The 22289-nt window shown below is 39.4% G+C and overlaps 1 protein-coding gene across 1 annotated transcript; it reads right to left on the bottom strand.

Moving 5' to 3' along the window:
* Positions 1–13224: 13224 nt before the first annotated feature.
* Positions 13225–20186, bottom strand: LOC104504532 (guanylyl cyclase-activating protein 3-like). The gene is made up of 4 exons (XM_010152796.1): positions 20109–20186; positions 19538–19687; positions 16656–16743; positions 13225–13355 (listed from the first exon to the last, which is right to left on the bottom strand). The coding sequence occupies exons 1-4, from the start codon at positions 20184–20186 to the stop codon at positions 13225–13227; spliced, it is 447 nt and encodes a 148-aa protein (XP_010151098.1).
* Between the last annotated feature and the right edge of the window lie 2103 nt (positions 20187–22289).

Here is a 22289-nt window from a genome sequence, read left to right as displayed (position 1 = left end):
ATTTCTGAAGTACCAAATAAGCTGAGTACTTGAAGGAGTCGCTTGCAGTCCTCATTAGAGTGGAGGTGGTTGGGTTGTAAGGGTGTAATTGTGGTATGGGCCATGAGGATGCGTGGGTCTTGGACAGTGCCAGCGGAGAGACAAAAAGCTCCTGGTCCTGCAGTCAGTACACAGCCAGACCTCTGAGGCTTTATTTCCTATGGTATGGAGACAGCCAGCATCTTTTTAATCTTATGAGTAAGTAAACAATGACCATTGTGCCATTTTTTTTGCTATAAAAGAGAATATTTTTAATTAATATGAAGCAGAAACACATTTCAAGAAGAAAACTTCTTTGGTGCCTCTATAGTGCTTGATACTCATCCTCTGCTCTGGCCAAACTCCACATGTTCTGCAATTCTGTTGACTAGGTCTCTGCAGAAATGTTTGACAGAAATGCTGTTCTCTATGGTTAGTTTGGCTTACAGAATAATTCGTTGGATGGAGCTGTGTGTGCCATTGCATACCCCATGGTACACTGCCATATGTAATTGATTTATTCATGCTGTTTATTCATAGTTGTAGAGGGCTGTGTCCTCTATAGCTCAACAGTTACCCAGCCTCAAGCTGTATTTTATCAATTTAATATTTTTATCACTTTTTTATAAATCAAAACATCTGCACTAAGTGATCATTTTTGCTATTCTGCTCTGAATTCTCTCCAGTCAGTCAATATCTTTGAGAATGTGCATCTGGAATAGTAAATCATTTTCTGAAAGCAACCTCTGAAGAATCATATAAAAAGCGATTTACACATCTATTCTCTGTAAATGTTGATCTTCAGATACAGCCAAAACATCACATTGACTATTGAAATGACAAACTCATCTCTCTTCAGTATATTTCTTCCGGATTGCATGCTGCTCTCACTCTCTGTACAAGGGAGTATGAAAGCATAAAATAACTGCTCTTTTCCAGAAACCCTTGCACAACTCAGCTTGTGTCAACTCAGTGAATATAATTAGAGATTCAGAGGCTGTGAAAAACCACTGAGAAATGTGGAAGGGGGGTGTAGCTGTGGGCATGCTGAAGAGCTGTCTGCCTCTGGAAGAGGGAGCATGAGCATCCTGGGAAAAGACCACAATAGATCAGTTAGCACAGGCCAGGTGCTGCAGCAGGCGCTGCGTACCACCACCTCTTCGAGGACCCCTGCCTTCCCTGCTCTCCTAGAGATAGGAAAGAAAACACGATTTTACTCCTCCTTGCTCACAACGCTATGCAAAGTCACAAACATTCTTTCACATAAGGCAGTCCCTGCATGAGTGTCTATTAGACAGACAACTGCTTCCAAAACTTATCATAATTAAACACACCCAACTACCCCATAATGCTGATAGATAAAACACAAAACAAACCAAAAAAACAGGAAGCCATCAAAAAACTTGCCCGTCCAGCCAGATACTTTGCTGAGCTCCCAAACACGGTACTGGGCTGAGTAGCTTTGTTTAGCCCCCTCCTTCTGAACACAGTGTGTAGGCCTGCTGAAGGGAATCGGAGCAGTCTCAAAAGCTGCCCTTGCTGGGTCACTTGTTCTCTGAAGGTTGTTTACTGTCCTCAGTTGTTCAAGAGCATATTTAATTTTGTGGGAGAGCAGTTTAATCAGTTCCAGTCTGATGAGGCCTCTGCCAGGATGGCAATTTGCTATTTTCATTTCTTTCCTGTTATACTGGGTCTGGCCGGGTGGAGCTAATTTTCTTCATAACAGCCCTGTGGTGCTGTGTTTTGGGTTTGTGGCTAAACCAGTGTTGGTAAGACATTAATTATGTGGCTTTTGCTGAACAGTGCTTACAAGCACAAGGCTTTCCCTTTTTTTTCCCCACTCTGCTGCAACCCCACTTCTCACCCGGCCAGTGAGTGTGTGAGCTGGGGCTGTGCAAGAAGTTGGGAGGGGACACAGCAGGACAGCTGACCTGAACTGACCAAGGGGATATTCCATACCATATGACATCAGGCTCAGCAATAAAAGCTGGGGTAGAGGAAGAAGGTGGTGAGATTTTTTTGTTCTTCCATGTTGGCCATTTTTCAGAGATCTCTGCTTGTGGGAGGTAGAGAGTCATTGCCTTTGCATCACTTGTTTTTTGTAGGAGGGGTTTTCCGCCCCCTCTTTCCTTCACCTGCTCAACTGTCTTCATCTTGACTCACGAGTTTTCTTGCATTTGCTCTTACTACCTCTCCCCTGTCCTGCTGGGGTGTGTGTGGGTCTGTGGCTGCTGGTGGGACCAACTTACAGCACCTGGGTACTTCTGAAGCCTTCTGATCACTGCAATATGTCTGACTGTAAGCTCATGTGTAAAGGCAGTTCCCAAATTCAGCCACCATGTCTGTGAAAGGAAGGACAAGCCATTACTAGGACAGCCATTACCCTGAAATGGTCAATCCTCTTTTCCATCATGTAAAAATGGAGAAGTGAGAAAAAAAGTCACTTTTTGTCATTGAGGACTCAAGGCACAAAGCTTAGGAATCAGACCTAGTAGGATTGTACTACCAGTGAAGCAAAAAAATGAGAATTTCATTGCAAAGGAAAGAGCAATTCTTGCCACTTTTCCCAATTTCTCAGCATCAGCTGAAACTGTCTGGATTGACTTTTGCTCCAAACGCTTCACTCTTCCTGGCATTTTGTAGAGGTAGCTTCTGCCTGGATTGGCAAAGAACTGAGTATCACCACTGTGCTGAACGACTGCCACAACTCAACAGTCACATCATGCCTCTCTTGCATAGATGTCAAACTGTTTCACAAAACATAGTAAGAATTATTAACCTTGCTTGATAGATGGAAAACCCAAAGCACAGAGCTAAGTAGTTCATCCAAAGTTATGCCCATGCCATTGCCAGATGGGTGAATAGGCTGTAGGGGCATCCTAAATTCTAGTCTAGCTTCTCTATGTTTGACAGTATTAACATCTAAATAATCATAGCCAATTCCCTGTAGTGCTTTCACACACAGTGGGATGGATGGTCTATCCCCAGTATGCTAGTCCTCCTGAGGAATGCATGGCTACCTGTTGTGTCCCTTTAGGTCTTCCTTTGAAAGAAAAAAAGCAACGATTCTGCATGACCCCATCCGTTCCTGGCAGCTTGCACAAATGAACGATTGCAGTCGGACACATTGGAGGTGATATCAAAGCATATTCATCTGTAACAAGCCACTAAAAGATGTGCTGTAATCAGCACTGCTACCCAACCTCTGTCCTGCATGAGCAGATTAAATTGTTTTAAAATGTTTGAACACAGCGCTCATTGTGATCGATGTCATTCTGTTGATCAGGTCGGCGGGAGTGAAAAATAAAACCACATTTACTCAACAACAAATATTGGCAGTGCTTCTGAAACAGGCCAAGGGCTTATTGAAAAGAATATTGATTGAGCCAAGAAAACATCAAGCAGTTATAAAAGTTTAATCATATTCTCATTCAAGCCTGCCTTCAGTGCCAGGAATTAAAATTCTCCCGTCTCCTGAGGATGGAAGATACATTTCCATAATGTTCTGTAACTTCCAACACTCTGCATCTGTACCGCATGGTGGAATTACTCATTGCAAATGATTTAGCTGAGATACATAGCCCTTTCTACTGTGAGTGTACAAATTATGCGCAAACAAGCTGTGATTTTTTTGAATGTTTCTCATTTGCAATTTTTTAACAAAGAGCTGGGCAAACCAGAGTTAGCCCGCAAGGTATTTTTGAAGTGGTCAAAATAAATATTTGGTCTGCATGATTCAACAACATATGCCTGGTCACTTGAACCAGATGAAATTATAACAGTTCCTCAGCTAGAAAAGATGAGTTTCATTAAAAGGATGTGTCCTTGTCCTTATTAGAAAATTGCTCATAAACATTTGCAGTCGCCTGAGAGAACTGCTGTATGCACAGAGCAAAAGGCCATTTTCCGAATGATATATTTTGGCAGAAGTGCTGTGGCAGCATCTGGTTATGGAAGCTGTATATGGTTTAAGAGCACAGAAGTTAGTCCTTGCTGGGATAAAACAGGGAATGACTTTTCTGGGCTGCAGTTGTCAAGCTACACACCTTTCTGAGCTAGACTCACTGCTGCAGAGATCAAAAAGAAAACAGCTATGCCTGAGCTATTATTTTCCCCTCGTTCAACCCCCTGCTTGCCTTATGTCTGAGGGAAGCTTTATGGAAGTCAAGTGTTGCTGGGTCTGTCCTGCAAGGGGAAACGTGAATGTAGCAGGGCCAGCAGTACCTCAGCTAGCTTCCAGAGAGCTGGGACTGTAGCATTAGCAAGGGTGGTAGGGTTGTGCAGGGCATGGACACCCGCCCTCCCCCCGTACACACCTGAGGGCCCTTAAACATGCTGCTGTATTCTCAGAGGTTTTTGTATAGCAGGTACTTGTCAAAATCAGAATTACATGGCATGCATGCCTATGTGTTGTACAAATCACTTAGATCCTACTCAAAATATGGTGTGGTGGGTGTACTTCCCCCATTACAAAACTCATAAGAATCCATGGCTGTGGATGGGGTCAGTGGGCAGCAGCATAGCTTGACAGACATGTCCTGCTTGTGTCAAACCTCTGACTTCTCAACACCGTGGATCGCAGAGCAAGGAGTTAATCCCATCTGGACATGTAGGCTTCAATTTTCTTTGGGTGGTTTATCGCTTCTGAGGCACAATGGATTCTTATATCAGTGCATGGAGTTCTAAATTTCTGACCTTCTCTTTTCTTGCCCCCAACCCTTTTTCTGTGGGCTGTCTTCAAGGAAGTGGGAAGGCATTTTATAGGAGAAGAAAGCTTAAAAATGAAAATAAGATCTGTGTAAAGCTGGCTGAAGGATTGGGTTGTAGAAGAAAAATCAAAGGGGGTAGATAAAGACTTGGTAGCAGAGTGATGGCTAGAAAAAAAAGTTGTGATGCATTGATGGGGGCAGCTTGGGTGGAGGTAGGTACAAATACGAGCAGGGCCAAGAAGAACAGGGAAAGCCTGGCAAAATTTCTTGAGCCATCAACAAAATGCAGACAGTGTGGAAGCTTGGAGGCCCTTTTCTCAGGATAATGAGGAGGAACTGCATCACCCCACATGGAAAACAATGCAATAGGAAGATTTAGACCAATTCCTTTCCCCAGTTAAGTGGAAAGGAGATGGTCAAAGTGGCAGGGCTCTGCAGAGCTGTTGTGTCCTGAGGCACCATATGTCCGATCTGGTGTCTAACACTCATGGATTTGTAGTAGAGTACACCCAGCTACACCTGCTGCACAAGGCGGGACAGTGTTTCCTGATGGCACCTGTGCCTAAAAATGCCCCATTCAAAGACACATTTCCAGCCAAACACTATGCTCCCTATCACTTAACCTAATATGTAGGAGGTCACACATCACTATGCTTGATTGAACTGGAAGTTTAGGTCTGCCTTTTGGCACAATATACCTGAATATTTTAGAATGAAAAAGGAAGGATTGCTATGAACTCCTTTTCTGCCTTACTCTTATGATGCATGAGGTTAACATTTATTTGCTTAGACATTTTGCAGCATTTAGGGAAGGTCTGATAAGGTGGACACCAGCCTATACTGAGAGGTGGGGGTAAGATCATCTCAACAAGGAGATGGGTGCTGGGAGGGAGCAAAGGAGCTGCTAATCAAGGGGTTGTATCTCTTGCTTATATGTTTTAAAAATTATATACACAGATTAGAAGCATGTGGGAAAACAAAAGATGATCAGGAATCATTTACAGGTATAGTTTAGGATTACTTTTAGTGAAAATTAGAGCTGGATTTATATAGCTCAGTGTATCTTGTGACCATACTACTACTGAGGTTATAGTGAAATTCATTCTTAACAAAACCTCCTTTAAGAAAAAGTTGGGTTTATTTGGGCTTCTCTGTCTCTGCACTCTTTTTGGTATCACAGAAACATGTGGAGATAGATCTGTAGCCAAATAAACTCCACAAATGCTAACTAACACCATCTGTGGCAATTTTTACTGCAAATTACCACAATATGTGAAATGCTTCTCAGTCTGATAAGCAGAGCCTTGTCATGGGAATAGTGTCAAAAGGCCTCCTTGCACCATGGCTCTCATTTCCAGATGTCTCTGGTTTAGATATATAGGAGAAGATGCTTTATTATATCTCTCCAGTAAAAAGGAAAGTTCATCTTCTAATGTGCCTTGGATGTCAATGGAAATCAGAAATGAAAGAAATGAAAATAAGCAGCACGAGTAGCACATCTGTGAGTAAACAGTTTTCTCCAGCACAAAGCTACTCCTCAGATGCTGGAAAGCCATTTTTATCTTTCCTCTCCTGCTTCTTCTCGGGGTCTGACTCCCTCGAGCTTCCAGTAGCACTTTGGGCAAGTAGAAAAAAGCACAGAGAATTTGAAAGGGGAAAAAAACCCATAGTTCAGCCAGCAGCAGACCAAAACAGTGCAAGTAGGAAAAGAGATATGGAAAAACAATGCATCATAGTCTGTTCATATCTGATTTGCTTGCTTTTCACATAAAATATTTCTTCCTGCTCAAGGCAGACTGCCTTGTCTCGAACATACTTTGCCATCCCCACTTCCAGGAAATAAACCTTGGGGCTAGGAGGATTTTGCTTTGATGATTTCTCTTCTACCTGAAACAATGTTATAGTTTAGTCGTTAAACCGTCTCCCCCTAACTTTTATAGCTGCAAGACATTAATTTCTTACATGTCCACCTTCACTTTGGTCTGTCTTAAGATCATTGGCCAGCACTTCCCTTTAGTCCTGGGAATAGCTTCTTGCCTATTGTGCACATCTGACTTCTACTCGGAGACCTCGCTGCATTTGGCACTTTTCTGGGCAGGAGGCAGGGATGGTGACAGCAGACCACATCCTGCATCTGAGTGGGCACAAATGTGCTTTCACCAACAGTCAAACCCACCAAGAAGTACTAAGTTAAGACTTATAATTATGTTCTCCAGAGGCATTTATTAACCCTGACAGGCAGAACACATCAGTTTTGGAGCTTCCCTTTCTGGAATGCAGCACTATGCCTTTATTTTGCTTGATTATTCATATCAGCTTCTTCAGATGGTAGTTTGGATGTGCTGACCCAGCACTACAAGGGCTTCCTCTTTCCACTGAGTATCTAAGGAATGTCAGCTCCTAACTTGGGTGCTTGGGAATGTCACCATCTCAGACACTTAGAAAAAAAATGACTGATAATGAAGAAGCTTGGATTTTTTGTGTATTTGTTTTCCCTGTGCACTTTGAAGGTTTAGGGAAGAGCCCAAAATTTCTTGGAAAAGTGAAAAAGTATTTTGCTTGCAGGTAGCTCTGGTCATATGTTATAGTTTATGTTTTGTGAGCTGCTTGATGTTCATTGTAGAATTGCGTTACTTAGAAGATGACAAAATTATGATCATCACCAGAAGTTGATTCCTAGCTGACCTTGCCATTAGAGGCTGAGCTGGTGAACAAGGTATCAAAGGGAAAACTGACCTAATTAAAAAATAAGTGAGGGCAGGGGAATAAAGGTACTCTTCTGATATAAGCACCTTTAGTATAATAAAGGAACAATGGAAGAACAATAAAAACCTGTTTAATTGCAAATGTTCCACTTTTGCCTCTAAGTTTTAGCAGCTCTTTAAAACTGAGCTGTGGTTTAAATCTGAGGGGTTTTGAAATCCTCCGGGATAGAAGCAATTTGTCAAATATTTGTAATTTAAATAAAAAGAAGAGGAAAAGTGCAAACTTTTCCCATGTTGTTCAGAACCATTAAAGCTATATGCCAGAGGTATGCTGCCAGTGTAAAAAGACCACATAATTTTTATTGCTTTGGGGACAGGGATGGAAGGAACATGTTAATGGATGCTAAGAATGAAAAGCTGTGCCTAAAGCCTGATGGGAGTTTAGTTTCTTTTGATACACTCAAAACTGTGTCAACCCTTCTATGAATATTTCATTCATTTTTAAAAGGACAGTGATCATGGTGCTAATATATTACTCTCTATTTTTTTAAAAGTGTTTCCAAAATTTACACTCTTCTGCAGTAGCCCACAGAAATACTGTGCTGTATAAAAGGTTAATAAGATTCTGAATAAATCTGATATCTTCGTTAGATGTTAGCATGAAGAAATTCTGTTTTGCTTTGGATCTGCACCCAGTGGATGGGATTGCTGGCTTATATGGGACCACAAACAGTCCATAAGTCCGCATTCACTTATCATTGAGTGTACTTTGAGTTTTCCAAGAAAGGTGGAGTTTAAAAGATCTCTAATTGCTACATATATTCAGAAAACTAGAAGACTAGATAGCTCATGGGATAGGAGAATGGAATACCAACCATTTTTTCTTTAGATCAGGTGCTCAGACTCAGTTGTCAAAAACAGTGCTTGAGTATCATTGCTATTCAGAGGCAATTTTGGTTTGTATCTATATGCCTATCTCCTGCACAAACAGGGTAGTGTGACCTCTTCTGGGCTCTTCCTTCAACAATGCATTGTTGGAAAAATTATCTAACTCCATTAGTGCAGCAAGGATTGTCAAATCTTGGACAGAATTTCAAGTGAAATACTATATACTTTCTGCTTGAGCTTCTGTTGATCAGTTGTAGAAACAATTGAGGTGTCTAGTGTCTGAAGCACAGAACAGTCACAACATGAACATGCCTTTTCATAGCCTTAGTCTCTTCTCCATACTTTGACACTTGGACTTTTCTCTACAGCATGTACCAGAGAGTTGTCACACCATGATGTCCCTTTCATGGGGAAATCTCTACCTCCTCTCCTTCTTTAGGTTTCTTCTCCTGCTTCTTTTTCCCCATGGTCTTTTTGGGTGTTTTGTGGCTCTTCCCCAACCGCCCTACCCGCCTCTCTGGTATTCTGCATGGCGTGTATGTTAGTTGGCATTTTCTGTAAGCGGTGCAGCTTTAAATGAGATGTAAAGTCCAGGCCTCACTAAAAGCAACAAGACACTCAAACCCTAGCCAGTAATATTTGGTGGTTTAGCGACTCAAAAGCTAGTATTTCATTACAGTGTTGTTTGTAAGCACAGTAACAACTGTGTAGTGAACTGTCTGAAATTCCATTACAGTTCTACTGAAGAGTAGGTGGAAATGAAAATTAACTATTCATAAATGAAAACTTTTACAACTTTTGTTGGCAGTTAAGTTACCTTTGGTGGCTGAACCTTCTCCCACATGGCTGCTGTAAGGCAAAAATCTGTTCAGGCCTGAGCACAGGACATCACTTTTCTAGTTGATCTGTATACCTTAATTAAAAGCTAGAGCTTTGTCTTCTGCTCTGTGTCCCAGCCGGGCTGTAGGAGTAATGTTCTCTGTTTGCTACAGGTGTGACTCGAGCAGTGGCTTCTTTCCTAATCTTTAGGTCAGAAGTTGTCAGGTTACTACAGAATAAAACAAGGGTTCACCAAAGCTTGATGTAGAAATGACAGTGATGCAAACAGGTTGGGCAGGGACTGGAGAAAAGAGCCCATTGCAGGCAGGGATGGGTCATTATGCTTGTTATTTCACTTACAATCTCAAGTCTGCTAGATTTTGCCATGTTAAAAATCACATACTTGAGCTGTTTTCTCCCTCTGCTTTCTAATAAGGCCAGGTCAAAAAGTACAGTATAAAGCTACCTGCATTTCCTATTTTCTGAATATTCTACTGTATTTAGCAAAAGTTTTTAAAATGGTGTTTAAAAATCCTTCCCTGATATCTTGAGCAATTTCTGTAATCATGGAAGACTTCTGAAAATCTTTCCATGTGGAAAATCTTGAACCAGTATCAAGGAAATGGACATATGTCCTTGTGCACAGGGAACCCGAGCTTTGAATATTTAACTTAATATTTAGTTGTTATGGTCTGTATGGTACAGCTAATTGTACATAAGGTAAAAAATTAAATGCGGCTATGAGATTTTTTTCCACACCACAGCAAGCTATCCTTCCACTTTTTCAGGGATGTGTAACTACGGCATAAGGTTTAATCGTGACCATTAATGCTTAAGCAATTTCATATCTACAAGAAAAGGCAATTTGCTTGTGGCTTTGAATTCCCAGATTCTTAGAAGAAAATATATCTATTTATTTTCCTAGCATATTGAGCTACCAGAAAAGGAAAGGAGGTGGTTTTAGGACAATTAAGAATTGTTTGAAAAAGGGGACTGCCGTACTAATTACCTTTAGCTGTTTGGATGCAATAAAAAGAATATAAAGTCATAAGTATTTCCTAGCAGTAAAAGAGCTCATATTAGAAGAAAAAGCACCAATTACCCCATTGACTGGCAAAGCTCACCCAGCTGCACAGAGTGAATTTGAAACCTGTGATTCTTTCCAAGGTGAAGATGGTGACAAAATCATTAGCCATTCTCAGTACACATCTATCTTAATTAAAACCTACACCCCTGTGATGATGACATAGGCAGCCCAGCTTCTCCAGACACTTGCAGCTGGCATTGGCATCAATCTTCTTGACAAAAGCACTTCCTGAGAGCATGTGCTATAATGGTTTTTTGTCTCCCATGCTGGGCTTTGAAGCAAAAGCATTCCTGTGGGCTCTGGTAGCCCTCGGCATCAGCAGCTTAGCACTGCCCCTAAACCACCTGTGCGTTTGCCAAGGGGCATGATGTAATATGAGCTAACCTTAGGCTTTCTTTTTCCTTTTCTGCTATTAAACTAGCAATAAGCATTACGATAATCAGGTCAACTTAAAATATACCTTCATGACTGCAAAGCATCTCCACCACAACTAGTCACAGGAACAAGACTTTGGGGAGTCACACTTGGGAGTTTTTCCTTGTGCCACCTGATTTCACTGATACAATTGATGAGCAGCTGGCAAATTTAGAAGAATGAGCCCAATAGAGAACTGTGGCCATAATGCATTGATCTCAAGCAGCTGGGCATTAAATGGTGTTTAAGTAGTTAAAGGAAATGTATGTTAACTTATAAAAAAGTAGATACGACTAGTCCCAAACACATGTGGAGTTACTGTAGGTAAATATTTTTGGAAATGATGTGCCAAGTGTTTACATTAATCAGCAAAGATACTTGCTTCTTAATTACACAGGTTTCTACTAAATGTTTTTAGATTCAAGTGTAGAAAATGAGCATGCCAGCTACTCCTTTAAAATTTAGTTCAACAGAAAATGGCTAAGAATTGCCTTACATACATATTTTTTTAAATACAACAAAACACTCCTCCTGAATTGGTAATTCACTAAATATAATTACAGTCACACAGAAAAATTAGACAAGTTTAAATGGAAATATTCTCTTTAAAGTCCCTTTATTAAAAAAAAAAGTTTGTGTACATACATAATAGTAATTTTTCAAATTCCATAACTTCATTAGTTTAAAAGCAAAACCACACCTGTTCCCATACACCCAAATTGCTTAGATTGGACCATTTTATTTTAAATATTTTAAAGCTAATTCTGAAGGACACCACCCTCATAGGATCTAAGTGCAAAAGCGTAAGATTAAGTAAAGGCTTTTTTAAAGTCTGGCTATGAGAAAACTGATACTGACAATGACATATTAGTGTGTCAATGGTGAATAAATACAAGAACTTAAAATCTGAACCATCAGCAGTCTCATACATCATTCTTTTTTTTTTTTTTTGAAAGGATATAAAAGATTCAAATGCCAGAACTATAATGTCAGAACAGTTTATAATGTCAAGTGATGCATGTTGCATACTCTTAGTGTATTCCATTGATCAAACCAAAACCTGGGATAATAACTGCAGATGATGGAGCACACTTCTTGTGCAAATGGACATGGATTTGAAGAGAATTTGGAAGAAAAACATTTTCATGTTGAGTCCTAATAATTGTTCTGTTCAACCTGCACCGATCCATGCACAAATTATTTTGCCTAAAGCTGATGCTTCTAACAATAACTAATATTAGCGTGATGCCTGCAGGGCACTTTCAGCCAAGGAGAACTTAGGATATAATGCAGTAATTTGATAAAACTTGTTGCAGACTCGAGAGAGAATAAATGCCAACAGAACCAGAGAGAACTATAATTTTCCCTTTGCAGACAGTTCATGCAGTTCTGTTTCAGCTCTTAGAATTAATCTTGTTATTTATAAAGTAAGGCTGAGTTGTTTTTAGCCTAGTTTCCTAAGAAATTGAGGCATATGTGATCATGCCATCTGTGAATGCCTTCCCTGCACTCCTAACAGTGACTACACTCAGAGACAATTGAAACCCAGTTTGAAAGAAGGTAGAAGTCTCAAAGAGACTAAATTGCAAAAAGCTTTTGACCAGGTATCTGAGCAGGGCAAAGATACCTAAATTAATACTCCCTGTCAGGGAAAGGCAGGAAGAATTCAGCTGTTAAACAGTCTGGCAGAATCCAGCAGTCCTAACTAGTCACAATACCTCTTACCTTTTGTCTCATGCAGCCGTGGCAAAGAGCCCAGTGAAAACAAATTGTTTTGAAAAGGACACACAAGTTGAAGGACAGAAATCGCTGGGGAAACAGAGTGCGTACAAAATTATTTGGTTTTAGCTATTCTTTGAACTTCTAATTTTACTCCACAAAGATAACAAAATTTCATTCCAGTACTTCTATAAAAGGTTAATTTGAAAGACCAGTAGCTGAACCCTACTGAAACCATCAAAAAATCACATTATTGTAATTTACCGATGTAATAAAATCAAGAGTGGTAGACAGCTTGTTAAGAAGGATGCACATCTCAAGAATATTAAGCTGACTGTGGTGTTTCCCAAAGAACCTATTCCGATTTTGAGTACCTATTAGAGCAAATGTTAAGTTAATGCAATCCAGGCTTCGTTCTTAATTGGTCCGGATAGAACCCAGTCCCACCTAGAAGTTTATGTCCACACTTTAGATAGTAGGTTAAAGAGCGCACACTTAAAAGATGAAATTTATTAACTCCATGTCTTCTAGAAAGGTTGCATTTTGTGGTATTTTCATTGCGATATTGATTACTCTGAACAGTGCTCATAAAGACCGTGTAAATTGTTTGTACTCTATCAAGCAGGTTTTCTGCTCTGTGTGGGCAAATATATATTTGTGTTCTGTGTCTGCCACAGTGATTAGTGAGGGAAAGAATAAAGAAAAGAAAAGGAGAGGTATAGAGTCAAGAGTGAAAATTGTTCCTTCTGGAGCAGGCTGCTCGGTATTGCCTGGGCAGGCTTTGACAACATCAAGCTCTCTGAATGCATCAAATATTATCTTCCTTGAAATGATGCCACAGATGCCACATCTGTCACTGGATCCTTCAGATGCTGTGTCTCCTGCCACTCTGTATGACTTTGAGTACGTTGGAAAGGTCAAAACTTTTCGTAATCAGTTCCAGTAGGTCCTCGTCTCTTTCCACACCATTGATAAATTCTTCTAAAGTCAATTCCCCTGAAAGGAAATCAGGTACTCCTTAGGAACTAAGGAATGCAGCAATCACTCTCAGCCCAACACAAAACCATTCATGCCAGATTAAATCCTTCACGGAGGTTCCCTGTTCTCTGCTGATAGGCAAATGCAGGCAGAACATTTTCTAAAGTCTTCCCACTTTGCATCAGATCCTAGAACTCAGACTTGCTTTTTTTTTTTTTTTTCTTTTTCTGTTAAAAGAGATCAAGCACACCTTTCACAGAAGTCTAAGACAAGTAGGAGTACTCAGTATCTGTGGTGACAGAAATGGGTGAAAAAGGGCATTAATGAAGCCTGTACCAAGGCTGAATTTAGATGTTTGGACCACTTCTCACTGAGATAACTGGAATTTTTCTTACAGATGGTTTTAACAGATTAAGGCATGATTTACTGAGGATTAGCAGGCATACTCCCTATGTTGACTACTAGGATTATTTAGAGCCACAATAAGAAGATGTAAAAAAATTGGTTAAGTGGTTTGATTAGCTAAATTCCTCCAAGAAACTGAAATGGTCATTTAGAGCATGATTTTTTAGGCTCATGTCAAAATCAGGTAATACCTTGGAAGTTGCAAGACAACTATAAAATCTCTTTTGTTGAGGAGCAGGATTATAGTTTAGCATTTTTCCTCTTTTCCTGCTCTCTTCCCTATCAGCAAAGGCAAAGGCCAGCCCTAGGCAGGTGTCTGCTCACATGGTACACAAAAGTATACACAATTCTCTGGTTAGAAGTTGTCCCAGTGATACTGTTTTTCTCTGAAAGGGGAAACAGCTTAGTTTAATAGCAAGAGCTTGAATCTTTCCTTTGAGAACGGTATAAAGTTTCTTGTTAAAATCACAACAGTGAATGATTTCTTACTGAAACAAGAAATGACAAGAGGTCAGGCACAGAGGAAGATAGCTGGATGCCTTAGGGCCCCAGGGTGTAGGGGAGCAGCAATTCAAGTCATGAGCACTTTTGCAGAATTCTTAGCTAGATGACTTTTGGCTATTTTCAGATTTAAGTACTCCCCGGAGTTTTCTGTGTTTTGGTTTTTGTTCATGGCAACCTTGGAAACTTCATCTGTTGTAAAAAAGGAAAATGATCAGCATTTGAGAAATGTGAAAACCACTTTCTAATCATGGGTGGTGAAGGCTGCTTCCTCTTCAGTAACATGGGTCCTCACTGCACTGGTAAGCAGGCTCATATACATATTACAAGGGGTAATGGGATTAAATTGAAAGTGGGGAGGTTTAGATTAGATATCAGGAAGAAGTTCTTCACAGAGAGGGTGGTGAAGCACTGGAACAGGTTGCCCAGAGAAGCTGTGGATGCCCCATCCCTGGATGTCTTCAAGGCCAGGCTGGATGAGGCTTTGAGCAACCTGGTCTAGTGGAAGGTGTCCCTGCCCATGGCAGGGGGTTGGAACTAGATGATCTTTAAGGTCCCTTCCAACCCAAACCATTTTATGATTCTATGATTCTATTAAAGTGGAAAGATGTCATCTGACAGAAGTGCTGGTGCTGTGACAGAAGGCTTCAGTGAAAGATGTTTACACCTTTTCTGTCAACACCAGTGCCCTTAGATAATCATCCCAGGAGCAGAGACAGGACAAGCTGCCTCTGTATGCAGCCTCCTGCTTTGCTACTCATCCCCTCACTTCCTCTTACTTCCCATCTCCTTCGCTCTGTATTGCCTTTGACTGAGGTCTTTGATTGGATGGGGCTCCTGGACTCATCAGATGGACACACTGCATCATTTTCCTGCTTATGCAGGTCAACTGGTCTTGAATTTCCTCTTGATCCCAGGCTGTGTATTTCAAAGTACCAATGCTAGCATGGTACATAGAAAAACCGCTGCAGTTAGCAGTGAGATGTGGTTACACTGGCATACCCAGACTCACTGTGACCGTGGCGGGTCTCAGGTTCCCTTGAGCTAATGAAAATAAATTGCAAAGCCATTAGGAGAATTTTTTAAAGAACTGATCCCTACAACCATGGGGTTATTTCTTGTATTTTAACATAAGGAAGGACACTGCAAGTTCTTTGTCTGTCTGACCTTTTCTTTAATAAGAAGCTACAAGGAAGTAGCATAGTTAAAGCTAAACTTACTAAAATTTGTCCCATCCCTCAGGTGGACCTAGGCCTGCTGCTTTGCAGCTATTTAAAAAATAACTAACTATGGAAAGCAGTTTGAAATGGGAGCATTATGAAGATAATTCGGAACAATGCATCTTCTGGCATTTCACTGCTGAAATTATCTAAGATACAAAACTTATTTTTTCAGCTGATGGTTTAGCTCAGATACAATTATTGCTTGTAGTAAACATATGGTCAAAACAGGAGCCAAAGTATGAATAATCAGAATTCAGGTTAGATTCTAAAATATGTTATTTGGAACCCTTTGGTAATTTGCCTTCACCCAAAAGATGGGCCAAGCAGGTGGGGGAAAAATCCTCTATGAGTTACTCACATGCACCAGAAGATCACAGTTTATACTCTGATTATATATCACAAACAGCTTTTTCAAAAGTAATCTTAACATATACTAAATAAGACCAGAAAAATGAACTAAAAAATATTCAAAATTCCTGGCTGGGATACGATTTAGGTCTGCAATGCTTTCCTAATATTCCTAATCTGTCAATTATTGCAGTAACTGATGTAAAATGTTATTGCCAGTGGAAGAAGGCTCGTCATGGTTAGAAGTAGGAGGGAAGATGTTCACTGGTGATGGGTTTTCTACTAGAAACAACTCTGAAGAAGTAAACTAAAGTTTTAGTTTCCAAATGGAAGTCCAGTTGGCTTGATCTGCCTATCTTGAGAGGAAAAAAAACCAAAAACCGCCATTAGCTTGTGTTTTAGCCTGTGTTAACAATCAGCCTTCAAGGGACCTCCAATATGCTGTCCAGTCTTTGGAACTTGCTGGAGCCTGTGCAACCATGTATCTTAATGGGTTTTCTTATACATTTTAGATAGATTAAACCAACACAAATACACTGAAATATACCTCAATCACACTTCCATTTGGCTGTGCAACCAGAGTACTGGCATTTTGGATGAACAGTGCAAGACCTCCATCTTTTATTCCCTACTGCATGTAAGTCCTGTGTCAGCTTAATAGAGTCCATTGATTTGAACTTCACTGTAAAGCTGAAATAATATGGGTAAAGAAGAACAGATTCAGGTTTTCAGTTAATCTGAAACAGTCAGTTCTTCAACAGTGTGTTTAATTTTCCTCTTGATCCCATACTTCCTTATGGAGGAAAATCCCTGACAATGCCAAGAAAACCTAGATTCTTACCGTCATTGTTCACATCTATCTTCTCAAATATCATGTTTGTGAACTCTTCAGCAGACATGTTGGTGTGGCCATTAATAGCCTGGATAGCCTGAAGGCAGAAATGCAGAAAGCACTTTCAGAATTTTTTTCCAACAAATTGTGAAAATAATACACTGGCAAGTGCAGTAATCGTGATGCAGCTCCTTAGTTCACCAAGCCTTTCAAAAATAGCTAAATAAATAGCTATTTCAAGTAAATCTTCAGTAGTGAGGATTGGAAATTTAATTAACATAACACAGCCTAAAGATTACAGTCTAATTTACATATCTCTGGAGGTCTTCTGAAACCATGTGGCACCTCTCCTCTGCAATACACTTTAGATTCCACACCAGCATTTTTATCTTGCCCTAGAGAGTTCTGTGTCTTTGGAGAGTGCCCTATGGTCTGTGTGATTTAAATATAGTATTATTTTTCACAGCTGAAAGCACATGAGGAGAAAGCCCAAGCCATTTTTCTGTTTAGACATGTTTAACTTAGTAATCACAAATATAGTCAGACCAGCAGTCCTGGAAGTTGGAAGAATTTACTTGTCCTCCAAAGAAATTAAGAAAACCAGAAGTCTTCCCTCTACTTTTTCTGTGGCAAAGGGACCCAATATTTGGAGTAAAGATATACATGAATGTTTTTGCAAAATTGTATCTCATTCACTGAGACAGTAGCTTTTTTATTATGGTGATCATTTGGGTCAATAAAATAGGAGCCTATATACTAATAGCAGGTGGTCCAGATCAACAAGCATACCCTTACAGACATGGATGTGGTAACAGAATTAGTAAGTGACTGGTAAAATACATACATATATATGTATAAACATAAATGCATGTATGTTCTATACAGGCATACTATAGAATTTGTTATTCTGCACCTGAACTCTCTTGAGATGAACTGTGTTGTGTAAGATAATTCATTGTATGTTTCAGTTGTTCCCTTAAGTATTTCTGATATTATTTTAATGAAATATTATTATTTCATTATATTTTTAAAAAAACAATTTAGACCTATTCAGCACTGATGTGAAGTGCTTGACCATCAGTGTCTTTATCTCACTTTACACAAACAAGTTCAAAAAAAGCAGCAAGAATTTTATAAAAATAGGTACATAAACTTGTGTGTATTACTAATTCATACGTTAGATAATTCCGGTGTTTTATATGTCTGACCCTGATGTAGTCTTCAGAAGAAGGTTGTACCTCAGCCACAGTTAAATTTGTTGTAGTGCTAAGAATAAAGCAATGGTTCCTGAAGCGCTTGAATCACTGACTACCACAGAATCATCTTAAAAAATAAAATAAAATAAATTAAAATAATGGGCCTGCTAAAAGGCACTGAGAGGGTACATGGTTATATAGAAGGAACTTTGATGGTTGATAATGATCTACTGGTCCAAAGTTTCCATAGCTATAGGGACAGATGAAGTTTTAACAGGGCTTCTATGATTTAAATTAATGTATCAGATATGACATATCTTTTTGGACAAGCCATTGATTACTGGTGCTTAGTATAAACACGGCCCTTAATGGCTGTTAGCCTGTATTTTACTTTTTGCTTAGAGCCCACCAATTTTAATCTAGCCTAGGTCAAATGAGTAGTCAAATTTAAGTTAAAGTTCTCGTACCCCAAAAGAGAAGAAAACACACAGAGGTTTAAACTGGTTTTAAAATCAGGCAAGTTGAAAATGAAATCTTTACATTAAAAGGATTTAAATTCTGGGGTTTTTTTGGATAAAGCCCAAGACAAAACACCGTCACCTCATTGGCTCTGGGTGAAAAATGATGGAGGATATCTGCAAAAGAAAGATGTCATTAGTCTTAAATGAGGAGAAATCTGGGAGATGCAGTCTCTCCTTATACCTTTAGAAGCTGTTCTTTAGGAGTTGATGCATCAACTTTATTTGTTTGACCCCATGGCTCCATCTGGCTCCAATTCCATTTAACTTGAGCAGTCGCTCCTGAAAGGCTATAACTGACTAGCCATGTACCAGCAGTAATACAGAATCCAGGCAAAGTAAGTTCCTTGTTGATTATGGCATTAAATCGCTATTTAGATTTTATGCTCCCTGCAGCAAAACCTTGATCTGTAACAAGTCCTGTACATTTAGGGAGCGGTATTAAGTCATTCATACTGGCAAGGAACCCTGTCATACCTTTCAGATGAAAGCAGCTACTGAAGTGCAAAATACTGTTACACTAGAGAGAGCTGAAAAATACAGAAATAATTTTAAATAAAGGATTACATTGCTTTGGTTTTATGGGTTTGAAATGGACCCATTTTGTGCAAAATTTTCTACAATATTTGTAACTGAATGTCACTGCATGATTTAATGATAAAATTAAATTTCCTCAATCTAATTTTAAAACAAGGGTAATGTCATTTGTAGTCAAGAAATCTAAAAGCCTTTCAAAAAATTACAATATTGTAATATTTTGATGACACCGATATTGCTTCTTGCAGGAAGTTCAGTTTGAGAAGCCAGTTTCCCACAATAGACTGGCACAATCGCTTGGAACCAGCTGTTGTATTCATTATGCTGCTTCAGTTCTACCCTGCCTTGTAGTATAGTCTATCACAGTAATGTCTCTACTGTTTCTACATTTTTTTCCCCCTTTCAGTAATGCAGTATATCTGTAGAAATATGGTTTAAAGTAAAATACTACTTGTATATGTTTACTTCAATAAGCAAGAAACTGACAGCAGGAGTGTTGCTAGCCAGAACAGTTCTGGTTTTACAACTGTAAAACACTGGATAAAGTGCAGACAATCCGTTTACAACACATGATGAAAGCACTGTTTCAGGGGCAATGCCCTGTGTTAAATGCACTTGCTATTGGTCGTAACTTGCTTACCGTGAATATGCTTAATAATTCTTTTTTGTCAATACATCCGTTTCCATCAGCATCGTATAGCTTAAAATACCATTTCAATTTTTGGTCAATCTTCCCTCGTATAACCAAGTTTATTGCAGCTATGAACTCCAAGAAGTCTATAAATCCATCCTAAAAGAGACAGAGAAAAAACCCTATTTAATAACATTGGTTTTCTGTTCATTTTGGCAATTTCACTGAAACAGGTCATTGAATTCACTATAATACACACTGATTTATAAAGCATCTTAACATAGAAATCTCGTGTGGTGTTTACAAAGGATGCACTCAACTGGAAGCACTATAGGAAGGGGTGTTAACACAGACAGTTTTTTTCTGCCGTGAAAGCTGTGGGCAGTGGGGGTGGAGGGCGAATCTGTTCTAACAATTTTTATTAATATTTTTTGAGGAGAAGAGGAACAGTTTTGTGGTAGACTCGCAAAAATTCATGAAAAAGGGGAGTCTGGAATATTTGGTTGGTACTAATGAGATATCTGCAGTGGAGTTGCTTATATTCACATGGGTCCTGCAAACTATGGATGATTCCTAGTGCAACAGAGGTGTTCCAGGTGTTATTCATCTGCAACTTCAAGGTAGCAAGTGTTGCACATGGCAACCAGTAACCCGGCATGAACTCCAGGTACTGTGGTTTATCCATATAAATGTCAGGTTTCTCTGACTAATACATTTTGCAGGGAATATCAAGCCTTGAAAACTAGTTTCTAAATAGTGAGGATTGGGGGATATTCACAGGAAAAGAGCATTTCCGATTGATTTAAATCCATGTATTCTGCTTCCTTCTGTGAAGCTACTCATGGAAACCCGTCAAGGACAGGCCTCCATGGTCAGGTGGTCTAAGATGCTGTGACAGTTCCTCTGTTTCTGTGAAAATGTGGTGAAGATGGAAGAAACAGTTGCTGAATTTGGAGAGTATTTGCTCCAAATGTTTTTCATGTGCATATAAAAAGAATTATCAGATGATAAATTTAATCTGTGATTTTTACGTTGGTCAGAATCCAATTGCTTGGAAATCCTTGGACAGACTATCATCAGTTTCATGACCTGTGATTGAGACGGTTGGATGAATATCTAGTAGTTTAGGATGATTTTTATTTTTATTATCATGTATCAACACAGATCTTGCCAGGTAAAGTTTTGCAGTCAACAGGCATTAATCTGCCCTCGAGACTGGACTAGACCGAAGTAAAAGAAGTCCTGTAAAGGTGTGGTGCGACTCACTGTCGTACGTGTAGCACGTGTTTTGATTTCTACGCAAGGCTGTTTGGCAGTGTCACCTAAGAGGTAAATCCAGTGTTTCAAACACACTGGTTTTAATTTACTTGCAAAAATGGTGTGTGCATAATTTGTGCAGACTGACTGTTGTTTCATGGACTCTCTGCAGGTTCTGCTGTGGTTGCTGGATTTACGCCAGTTGCAGTCACAGCAAACTCAGCAAAGGCAAAGACACCATTCAACTGCTGTTTGGGATTAAATGAAATTTGGCAGTAACTGCATGTAATTTTCAAATAAGATTAGGCCTAGTATTAAAAGCAGATGCTTTAACAAAAAATGACACATGATGTGCCACAAACTTTATGCTTCTTTCTGGCACACCAGCTTGAATTTCAATTTCCAAGTATTATTTCAAGAAGCATCTCATCAAGTATTTTACTGGAGGCCAAGATTTGTTTTGTTGATTGTATTTCCATCATCTGATTCGATAGATCTATTAAGAATGTGGTTAGATGCATTTCACATTGCTGCTTTTTTATTGCATTTGATACTAGTTTTCGAAAATACAGATTAATTTTAGGTTTGCTGGATGTTCATGACCAGACTAATTTTCTTCTTTTTCCCTTACCTTTCCCTTTGGATTTTGGAAAATAGTATTTTGTTTGCTCTCTTTGTTTATCTTGGTGTCACTGTTGGTGCTCTGACAAAACATGAGAAGTTTGGACAATGTAATAATCAGCTTAATGTGTTTGAGTATGTAATTCTCATCTGGTGGATCATTTGGCCTGTTCCAAGCAGGAAAGGGACTGAAGACCAAGTTCAGGAAACTCCCACCTCTGAAAAACACCCGAGTGAAATGGTAGTTGCCAGTAAAGCCCCAGACACATTCTGTGGACATGCGAAGACCACTGGTGACATGTTAACCTCAGCAGCCAGTGCATCAGGAATAGAAATACTGAGAAGGCAGGCATTTATCTACATGGTGTGGAACCAGGAGCATCACATGAAAGGATTGTTGATAAATGTGCTGGTTTTCCTTTCTACACCAAAAAAGAAAAAAAAAAACATTGTAGGTAGAAAAGAAAACATTTGTGTGATGCAGAAGGCTATGCCGATCTTGTTACACATATCCAGAGCTTTCTCAGATAAAGAGAATTACTGTGCTTTCTATAGTGGCATCCAAGAGCCTCAGAATAGTGCATTAAATAATGAAAAAAAATGTAAAAGTAACCTATGAAGATCATCCTGTGGTACTGTGAGTACAACAAATAATACAATAAATGTGTTATGCTGTTATTAAAAGAATGCTGCCATGCTGATTTATCTATCTGCTGCTGCATAACCATTCACAATGCAAATATCTAGGTAGGTTCTTACACGTCTCCGGGCTCTGTAAAACTTCACTCTGTGCAGCACACACGGTAAAGTACCTGTTGCTTGTTAGGAAATCAGTAGTTCACAAGCAAAGGGCTATCACAAAAATAAAATAAAAAATAAAATA

This window comes from Eurypyga helias, unplaced genomic scaffold, assembly GCF_000690775.1.
Source record: "Eurypyga helias isolate BGI_N326 unplaced genomic scaffold, ASM69077v1 scaffold27475, whole genome shotgun sequence".
NCBI classification, from domain to species: domain Eukaryota; kingdom Metazoa; phylum Chordata; class Aves; order Eurypygiformes; family Eurypygidae; genus Eurypyga; species Eurypyga helias.
The sequence above is the reverse complement of the archived record's forward strand: the minus strand, read 5'-3'. Positions and strand labels throughout refer to the sequence as shown.